Source organism: Alligator sinensis, unplaced genomic scaffold (assembly GCF_000455745.1).
Source record: "Alligator sinensis unplaced genomic scaffold, ASM45574v1 scaffold74_2, whole genome shotgun sequence".
In the NCBI taxonomy this organism is placed as follows: domain Eukaryota; kingdom Metazoa; phylum Chordata; order Crocodylia; family Alligatoridae; genus Alligator; species Alligator sinensis.
In genome coordinates, this window is record NW_005841931.1 from 1,001,235 (window position 1) to 1,012,133 (window position 10,899).

At 43.4% G+C, this 10,899-nt stretch overlaps 1 protein-coding gene across 6 annotated transcripts in view; it reads left to right on the plus strand.

The window, feature by feature from the left end:
* WASHC3 (WASH complex subunit 3) overlaps positions 1–10,899 on the plus strand; it is a 30,021-nt gene that overhangs the window by 8,408 nt on the left and 10,714 nt on the right. For 4 of the 6 annotated variants that reach the window (XM_006019513.3, XM_025198913.1, XM_006019517.3 and 1 more), the window contains 2 exons: positions 425–556; positions 2,667–2,786. In XM_006019513.3, the coding sequence (XP_006019575.1) occupies positions 425–556; positions 2,667–2,786 (252 nt within the window). The remainder of the gene's footprint in view (positions 1–424; positions 557–2,666; positions 2,787–10,899) is intronic. The other 2 variants (XM_006019514.3, XM_025198914.1) reach the window with 2 other exon arrangements.

Here is a 10,899-nt window from a genome sequence, read left to right on the forward strand (position 1 = left end):
GGATCTGGAACCAACTTCCAAGAGAAGTGGTGCTCACTCCTACCCTGGGGGTCTTCAAAAGGAGGCTAGATAATCACCTAGCTGGGATCGTTTGACACCAGCATTCTTTCCTGCCCATGGCAGGGGGTTGGACTTGATGATCTGCTCAGGTCCCTTCCGACCCTACCTACTGTGAAACTGTAATGTAGATAGCACATGAGAGAAACGGAGCACCTTCTCTCCCCTATTTTTCAAATTGAAATCCCAAGCTAATGATGAAGCTATTGTTCTACTTACTTGGAACATAGCTACAAAATAAATTAGTGATTGTAGCTGTGTGCTAGACTGATATAAGTGTTAGTTTCTAGGTAAGAGCCAATATGTGTTATTCCTGTATTTAAAATGTCATGCTCACTGTTTATTTGGCAATGTCTTCTGCATTCAGTTATCTTCTATTCCTGGCCTAGAAGATGTCAAATTTGAAGTATCCAGTGCAAAAATGAATAGTGTTACAAATGGTCCAGTTCTACAAGCCACTACAGAACAACAATCAACCTCTGTATCTCCTCAATCAGAAGTAAGTATTGAAATAAAACAAATATTTTAGGAAGTATATTTCTTCTATAGAGCTCCTCTTTGGCTGAACTAGCTGGAGCAAGCAAGTATAATGGGAGAAAGAAACCAAACCAAATTATAAATCTGAAATATTATAAAATTACCTTGGAAAATGAAGAGGAACTTCTACTAGGTAGGTCACGGATGTCAAAAATCTGGTCTTCAAGCCAGATCTGGCCCACAGAGCCCCATCTTCCAGCCCCTAGTGCTGCCCCTGCATCTCATAATTGAGCCACATGATGCATGCAGCATGCACTGGATTGGTCCTATGCAAATGGTCTGGGACATGCTGCCTACAGTGACTGCTTCAGTTGGCCTGGGACTGTGCTGCCCATAAAACCACTCTGGTTAGTCCAGGGCGGTGCTGCATGTAGTTCCTGACCCAGGATCTGGACTGCTTGCAGTGCCCTTCCTGCCTGATCCATGCTAATAATATATTTACTTGTGTACCACCCATGCATTCCCACCCCACCGCCTCCCTTCCCCAAATAAGATATGCATTTATTTGTAGACAAAAACATTCCAGAATCATGGATTGGGCTGATTGTGACATAAAATAAGTGCTCCTGGAAACAATGTCCATGAAGTGTAGCATCCCAGGGGACAGCCCTTGTAAGACAGCCAGAACTACTTACTGTGGCAGTGCAGCAATAGGACTAGGCCCCAGACCCTTGTAAAAGCACTAGCAAAACTGTAGGCAATGTATAGGAGAGTATGGGGGGCGGGGCATGTGCTCCCCCTGAGATTGGCCCTTGCCGACCGGGGAGTAGTTAGCAATGGCCGATTGTCCCCTCTGCCCCAAGATTCTGGGGGCACCAAGAGAAGCACTTCCAGTTTGGCACTGGTACTTGTGCTGGTAGTTAATGCCCCCCCCCGGTTGGCGATCGGCTGCTGGTGCTCCCCCCAAATCAGGAGGCACCAGTTGCCCATGAGAAAGATTTACTTCTTTACTATAAATAGTTCCTTATATAAGTTTCTATAAATAATAAAATGTTGTTTTCCATACCATAAGTCTCATCAAGATGTTGCAGCTCATTTGCTTTAGTCACCCCAATTGCTGCTTCAGGCATGAGCTACAGTGCTCTCAGACTTAACAGCTTTTTCTCCGCTGGGCCACAGAAACAGTAGCCATCTTAGAAGCAAGCAGACTCTGTGTTCTTAATGGCTGCTGTTCCTCCCTGTTTCTATTCCAGCCAAGAAAAATGTGCTTCCCTGCCTACATGCTCCTCAATTTTGGAGGAATGATTTTTGGAGGGGAAGGTATAGGTGGTATGCAAGTAAATATAATATCTGAGATGTTTTAAATGTCTAGAGATTTGTTCTCTGTATTTGCTGCCCATAAAAAAACAGCCAACTCTCAGGTACTTTCCTTTTTTAATTTTACCATATTTTCTCGTATACCCTGAATAGACACTCACCTTCTTTTGGGAAGGCAGAATGAAAAGAAAAAGGTTTTTCCAGTCATGACTGAATCCTGAATATTGCTGCTCAGCCAAAAGCTACAATTTCAACCCTTTCACAGCCACTGCTGAATTGGCAACAGCTTTTGTCTGTTCACCCAAAAGCTACCACCTATTCAGCAGTGGCTGTGAGACGGTTAAAACCAACTTTGATGCTGAACGTTCCCTTTCTCTGGAAAAGGAGGACAGCCCTTACAGTGCCCCTGTGTTTTTAATCGTGGTTCAAAAATTGGCTTCCTCACTTAAGACGCACACATCCATTTTTGGAGCATTGTCTTTTGTGGAAAACCTGTGTGCAGTAAACTTGCATTTGTGTCTATTCCAGTACATGTACTGATTTTTTTTATTGTCATTGATTATGAAATGCTGTTATTTGATTTCAGAAGTGCTTTATTTGAATTCATTACAGTTGTTTTGTTAAAATCCTTTGACGTGAAAAAAAAAATCTTATACATAAGCAATTTATGTATGTCATCTTTGGTGCACAGAAATACTAGAAATCTATAATCTTACACTGGTACAAAAATAAGTTATTTACCATGAGGTCTGAAGTCTTACTGATTTTTGAAGTATTTTTAGTCTGTGACATTGACGTATTGGTTTATTTTTCTGAATGTACATCAGAACAGTATACATGAGACAGGATTACAGAAAACAGAAGCAGCAGAGGAAAATGTCATCACTGTAGCAAAGGATCCAAGATATGCCAGATATCTCAAAATGGTTCAAGTTGTAAGTTTGTTTGTTTTTTTTCTCTAGCTTCATTTGGAGCTTCATGATAGTTGTCATGATTCACGTACAGATCTGTAAGTTTCATGTGATTCTTTGTTTCCTGAGAATTTCTACTTTAGAGAATAAATAGCAAGGAAAACCTTAAGATGTTTGCACCTATTCATCTGGGATATTGTCTGCCCTTGTTTTATTCATTTGGAAGAGTGTACAGTCCTTCACAAATCTGACTGATGGTTTTTAGAGTCTCAAAAAATACCTTAGTATAGTGTTCCATCTCTAGAAAGAGGATTTATCATTTTGAAGCTTGTTTTCTCTGCATGGTCCTGCAAAATCTGTTGCAGCTGTGTTAACACTGAGTATGTCTGTGTGCGACAGGTTAGTTGCATACAGTTATACCTTAATTTACCTCTGAACATGCTAGCTCATGCACTGAAGACCATGCCGATCATAGCAGAGCTATACAGAAATACTTGGACTTGCTCAGCTATGCTAGCTCTGACTTGGAAGCAGGCTAGCCACTTTGTCTGCCTACAGACATTAAAAAAAACCAAACCCCTTAGTGTTTTATGTTAAACTTGGCATTCTCCTGCACCAAGCCCCACACATGTCCAGAAGAGACAATACATTGGTTGGACCTGGCTCGTCCAACATCTGTATAGATTGGGTGCTTCAGTGAGGCTTTTTTTGGTGCTTTTATCTAATAGATGATTGAGTTTGTTATAGGTAAGTGCCAGAAAGCCCCGCTGAAGCGAATAATCTATACAGATGCTGCAGAGCCGGATCAAACTAGTGCACTGCTGATTCTGGTAAAATGATGTGGTGGTGTTGGGGTTTTTTTAAACCTCTGTAAGAAACCTTTAAGCCCCAATTATCACTTTAGCTAATTAGCCCTGTTGGCTGCATGCCCATGAGCAGGGATGTGCATTTCCCCAGGGACAAACAGCAGCAGCACAATATGTGCCGCCACTACTTGTCCATGTGGAATGCCCATGCATGTGTGCTCTGGCATGTGGCACGTTGCCTCTGAAGTAGGGGAGACTGGGGCCAGCATCTGGTCTGGCTCTAGCAGCCATACCTGGGAGCCTTTGGGGGCTGCAGCGGCAGCAATCCAGATGCGTGGAGAGTGGCCAGCTCCCAAGAGTGTGGCAGGCTCCAGTTTTGGGTGGCACACATTGCCACCATGTATGCTGCCCCACTTTTTTTTAGATGCGGGTTTTTTTGACACCAGGGTCTCCCAGTGTCAAACCCGCCCCCTGTGCCACAAATTAGCACAGGGATCACCTGTATGTGCAATGTGTGTGGTGCCATAGATAGGTCTGTGGGGCTGTGTACCACACATGCACACTTGTCTGGACTCACCCTTTAATCAAGCTAGTATGCTTGAAATATTTCAGATTTCACAGGTAGCTTAGGTATTTCTGCATGGCGTTGTCTTGCACTACCTAAGTATGCCCCATCTCACTGACTCACTTATTTAAAGGGGAGAATAAGTGATTCCTAATGAACTGGGCAGCCCAGTGAACTTAGCTGTTCTTTATAATGAGAAGCCTGGAAGCAGCATGAAACAATAAAAGTCCAAGTGCCACTCAACCTGAAAGCACTTTACTGACTACCAGGGGTCCCATCTGTGAACCACAGTTTGAATTAGATACTCAAGAACATAATTAGCTTATTAAACTCAATAATACTGTGGTGGAGGGAAAATACCGTACCGCACTGTACCGAACGGTACCATACTGTACCGTACCAACATGCTCCAAAATTTAAATGCACTCTTTGTTTTTAAAAGACAGAATGAAGAAGAAAAAACTTACCTTGTAGTACTGTATTTTTTTACATCCTCATGCACCTTCTCCCCAAAATCGCACTCCCAACATTGAAGTACATTTATTAAGCAAAAAAACTGATTTTCTGCTGAGGATAGAAGCTTCCTACTTCACAGTGCAGCAGCCATGGTATTTTTGTGCCTGCATCTGAGTCAGTTGACTTAATGACTGTTGTTCTTTACTCCACACGTGTTAATGACCTCTGTTTAAAGGTCTTGATGTTCCACTAATCAAGCTAACTTTTTCTCATAGTAGTCTTTGTCTGCCAGCTGTTCCTGGTCCCTCTCCCTCTTCTGTTAATTGCTGCAGATTTTACTTTGTTTCGCCTGTAAGTAGTGGAATCTGCTCTTACTATATTTCTCACATATAATGTGTACTCCAATTTCCAGCAGCTTACCTTTGGGGTAAAGTGGGGGAGGTGTGTGTTGCATGTGAGAAAAGACGATATATTCTTCTTTGCACTGTGAGTGGTATGAATATCACTGATCTACATTAATTTTCTAACAACTTTAATTAAAAGTGCTCATTCCCTTTAACTTATTTGATTGTAAGCTTTTATACGTGTCGCATTTACTGTAATATAAGCCTTTTAGCTCAGTTGATTACCAGGCAGAATTAATCTCTAATATTATGGATCCCAAACTATTGGAAATCAGTTTTGGTTGTACGTATAACTAGCCATATACACTGGAGCACACTTCTGCTCAGTTTTATGGGAAAATACTAGCATTGGTAGAGCAAAGAGGTTTGGGGTGATGAAGATGTTGGCACCAAACATTGGTTTGCTTATGCTGTATCTATTTGTAAAAAATATGTGGTTGGAGGCATGTAATTGTGGCTGTATAAATGTTACTCTTTTGGTTTCTCAGGTAGTTGACTATAACAGTCTCCTTCCAGAGCAAAATGTAAATTTTATAGACAAGGCTTTGTGCATCTAGTGCTACTTTTATTAGGTATAAAGAGGACCTGAACAAACTGTAAAGACCACCCCTCCCTTCTCCACCTCCCTCATCTTGAAATGTCTGATGTAAAATTTAGCAGTCTTGTTTATCTGGAGGTCCAGAGATGTGGATGTAGAAGTATGCAGGATAGATCAGCACCTTATAGACTAACTAATCTAAGATGTATAGAGAGCACAAGCTTTTGTGAACTGAAGTTTACTTCATCAAATGTGGAAGTATGGCAGCCTTAATTGTAGATGCAAGCATTTAACTAATCTAGTAACTGAGATTTAAGTATTTATTGAAGATGCTTGCAAATACTGTTTTAGACAGTCTTTGACCAACCATGGCTTTGCTATTTTGGTACAACGAGTAGCTTTGGCAGTCAATGTGCATCATGGGCAGAGGGAGAAAATATTATATGGGGGGCCTGAGTGCATGCTTGCCATGGGGAAGGGCTGTGGGAGGCGCAGATCGAGGCTACCGCAGTGAGGGAGGGAGTGAGGCAGGGGCACAGTTGTGGGAGGGTTGGAGCCCCCATTCCCTGGGTCGAATGGGGCCCAAGAAGTGGGGCAGGTTGTGGGAGGGTTGGAGCCCAGGCAGCTCGTTCAGGGGCCCGGAGGGGACTCCCGCCGCTGCACGCATCCCAGCAGAGGCACGGGGGGCACATGCCCCCTGGATCTGTGTGCGGGGTGGAGGTGGGCTGCTGCTGTGCTCTTGAGCGCCGCTGCCCAGGAGTGGCGTGATGCCATGTTCCTGCCCCTGCCAGGTGGGCAGGGGGCAAGGCTCAGTCAGTGCATGGCAGATACATGGCACTGCACCGCTCTCAGGCAGCAGCGCTCAGAACCCAGCGAGCAGCAAACAGCCCACCTCTACCCTGTGCACACATCTGGGGGGCACATGCCCCCCCAGGTCTCTGCTGAGATGTCCCCCCGCACCCCTGAATGAGCTGCCTGGCTTCCAAACTTCCTACAACCCACCCCATTTGCCCCAGTCTTGCCCCTATCTCACTCTCTCCCTTCCTTACTGTGGGGGCCTCAATCTGCCTCCCCTCCCCCCATGGCCTTCCCCATGACAGACTTACCTGCTGTGGTGGACAGTGCTCTACATGGCACCGGGCTGCCTCAGGCTGTGGCTTCATGTCTGTCTGTGCACACTCCTTCCCCCCCAACCCCTACCCTACTTGCTGCACCATGTTTGTCGGGGGCTAAGCCCCCTTAGCCCTGGCCTTAGACTGCCTGAGATGTGCATCCATGTTAAGGGTGCTATAGCATACTGGTATTCCTCAGTGCTCCTAATGTAAATATAGTCTTAATGCAAATCACATTTGTCTTAGTCCAACCTCAGTAACATGATAGTCTTACATTTATCTAGTCATTCATAGTATTGGGGAAATAGAAATTTGGGACTTCAATACCTGTTATTGTGTTTAAGGGGGGGAAAAAAAAAAGAAGCTTTTTGCAGAGGAGGGGACAAAAGAGACCTGGAAGTTGTTTTCAACACCAGAATAGAGGAAGAAGGAAAAACAAAAAAGAACAAATCCCATTTTTTTTTCTTTCTTGGCAAATTAGTTACTTCACTTTTAGGAAAAAGTGCCTCACTATTATGCCATACCTGTTAGTGTTAGGAGATAAGTGATGTTGCTGAGGAGGTCACCTCATTCAGTGGTGCTCAGCCTGCGGCCAGATCTGACCCATGGAGCTGTCATCTGGCCCTCAGGGCTCCCCATAGGTCCAAAAATTTGGCAGCAGGGTTAGTAGTGGCTGTGTTAATTGCCAGTCCCTTGCTGCTGCATGTCCAGATTTGTGGAGAGTCCTGCAGGCTACATGATGTAGCTGTAGCCCTACGTGCTAGGTCATTGGTCTGCAGATGGATCTGGTGCACAGGGTTAGAAGGTTGAAAGCTACTGATCTTGTCCAGCTCCCTGCTCGAGGCAGGAGCATCCCTATCCAAACCATCCCCCTACACATGCTTATTTAACCTATTCCTAAAACTACATAAGAAAATTCTGTTGCACAGCTGCAAGGCATCTTGTCGAAAACATCAAGAATACCCTAACCTACCCCAAATAAAGCAGGGGGTTGAGGGCACTGTCAATATCCTCCCGCTGCAAGCATTGTTCAGATGCACTCGAGAGATCCAAGGAAGAGGGCCATGCCCCTTGCTATGGAGAAAAATGAAAAAGCCACCACAGTTCATGCCAATCTGACACTGGGATAAAAATTGTTCCTGATCCCAAATACAGCATTGTTTCTGACCCTGAGCAGAAGAGCAAAATCCTGTAACCAGGAGTGTACAGGTTATAGTCCCAGCAGGAGCACTGGCACACCCTAATGAATCCCCAGCCTTGGCTATAGCCAACATCTAATGCTTCCAGTAAGCCTACGGTAATTAGATACTCAGTTCTTAATTGAATTTAGGCACTTGTCTTGCTTAGCCTTGCTTGAAAATCCCAACCTAAAATCTGTGATGAACAAAGTAATTATAAAATATGTCTGAAATACATCATATGCTTTCCTAATTAGAATAACCTGGAGGCCTACTGGATCTTTGTGATAAAGTATTAACTCTCAGCATCCAGAAGGTTTGGTTAAATTTTTGGTCTAATATAAGGCAGGAGGTCCCTGCTATGTGGTTTTGTTGACAGTTCATACTCACAGCTCCCCTGTGCAGCAGAACCCATTCTTACACCAGCTTTCTGACACAGACGGACGGATGGACTCTATATCACCTGCGTCCTACAGAAGGCATATGCAGATACGAATGCACTTTTTTTCTGCCTGCTGCACGCATCTGTGCCTGTGCACAGGCCTGTGCCTGTGCCTTCATGTTCTGGCAGCATGGACCCTGTTGTGGAGCCATGTGGGTTTGTTCCAGTGACAGAAAGCAACCAAGTGTAATCGGAGCCCTAGTGTAGCTTTATAGAAGTCCTCACGTTAAGGAGGTGATGGTTTTGTTTATTCCAAGCTACAAACATTTGTGGTTTTCCTTAGAGATTAGTCAAATTAAGCTGATGTTTAGCTAATGTGAGACCACAGACTCTAAATAGTTTATTGTATGGAAGTACTTACTGCAAGGCAAAGAGAAGATTTTTTGCGTGCCTTGCTTTTTCTTTTCCTGCCGTTAATAGTTCTTTTAGATGTAACTGAATTTTTCTGGATTTATAAGGTTTGGTCTGGGAAAATTACAGCATTACCGTGGCGTTTTACCAGTAAGTTACTGATGTTTATACTGAACCCTAACTCCAATTTTAATTGAATCGTAGGCTGAAAAATTTGTCTAGACCAGGGGCAGGCAATTATTTTGGACAGAGGACTGCTTACTGAGTTTCGGCAAGCCATCAAAGGCCGCATGACAGGCAGCCCAGGGCAGATAAATGTTAATTTAGTAAATTTTTTAGGGGCTCCGTGGGCCGGATAGAATGGCTTGGTGGGCCTCATCCGGCCCCCAGGCTGCATTTTGCCCACCCCTGGTCTAGACTCATCTAAACTAAAAAAACAAAGTCAGTAGCATTGAAGAACCTGTTAAACATTTTTTTTATACAGCATTTTTGTCTTATGTAAGTGAATGTAGTGATTGCTGATTTATTGGTAATGAAAATCAAGGTGATCTCTCTAGTTCCACTGCATTGGTTCCTGACCTCGGGGCGCGACCCAAATCAGAGTTGCAGGGGGTCCTCAGTAGGATCGCGAAGGGCCTACATACACACCCCGGCCCACCTGCGACTCTGGGGCTGCTGCACACAAAGGGAGCCGTGGCAGCTCTGCCGCTGCTGCCGTCCTGTGCTCCCAGAAGCCCCTGCAGTGCCAGGTCAAGCGGTCTGGTTGATGGCCAATTTAGGGTCGCAGCAATAAAAGGTTGGGAACCACTCATCTAATGCCATACAGTTGGTATGAATGTAGATTTTTTTTCTTGTCATTATGCTTTAAGTCTGTTACAGAAGAATTACTTCTGAGGAGCAGAAAAAGTAGTTCACTTTTCATGCCAGTTCTTTCTTCTCTAAGACTGTCAACAAATGTGCTAACTTGCACTGGTCATTCTTCATGTTATTGCATTAATATCTAACATTTATGTACTGGCTACAGATAGATACTGGTCATTAATGACTTGGGCTAGATATAAATTGTTGTTAAAAAGGTTGTAGGAATGGCTTCATCTCTGAGCCATCCCTACCCTCTGTAGTTATATCTGTATTTAATTTTATATGCCAGTGATGGTAGTGTGATGCAAATGAAGTTTCTACATTTGAGAAGAAGTCCTTCTTTTATATTAAGGAATATTTTTCCAATTGTGATAGGGAATAACGCATTGGCAGAAAAATAATTGAAAGAAATTCCTTTAAAATGATCAAATGCACCTGAATTATGTAATCTGAGTATTTCAAAAGGCAGCTGTGTGCACCAGAAAGCGTTTATGTACTTATGAGCAGATTTAATTTTTGGTGGAACATCTTAAATTTAAGATGAGGCATAGGAACCACGCAGCTTACCTCATCATAAATCTTTAAGAAATAGTCTGATAAGATATTTTGGTTCAAGACAACTTTCAGCCTCTTCATAAAACTCCAAGCTACTAGCTCATAATTCTTAAAGAAGACTCAATTTCGACATGATCTTAAATTCCTCTTGCATTGTTTGAGACTAAATTTAATTTGATTGATAAATTCAATGTTGTGTTATAATATTGGCTCATAAAGATTTTTCACTGCATCAGATGAATAGGTGTGTGCTTGTTTTACCCTAGGCATCTCCTACTTTTGTTTGGTTTGTTGTTTTTGTTTGTTTGTTTGTTTTAACAACATTCACTTTTGCCTCTGTGGGAGCTATGTGGAAAGACTATCATCAGCTACGTCTTTATATTAGAAATTCTGATGTACAAAATTCTGGAAAAAACGTTACAAATGTAAATGCACTAATGGCTTTTCAGGGACTCAAGTAAGGTCGGAAAGGCTTGCACTTGGATGCCTAGTAGGAGGGATAGGATTTGGCCTCGGGTTTCAATTTTACTTGGGCATGTCCTTGAAACTTCATGTTTGCTAACAAAACCAGGCCCTGCAGTAAGTTACTCTTTATGATTTTTATTTGGAGCTACATAGAAACTCTTGTCATCTTGCACCTTTGTAATAGTTTGTAACAAAATCTAGGCTATTGTCTACTGTCTACATCGGGGTAGGCAACATATTTTGGCCAGAGTGCTGAAAAACACCATAATGCCAGTCTCGGAAGGTGCCAAAGTGCCGGCATGGCAGAAAAACAAAAGGAGGGCAAGGGTTACATGGCAGGATGCCCTGCTTGTGCCCCTTCCCCCCCACTTACAGCCCCTTCCCCCCAGCCTGGGCTCTGTGGC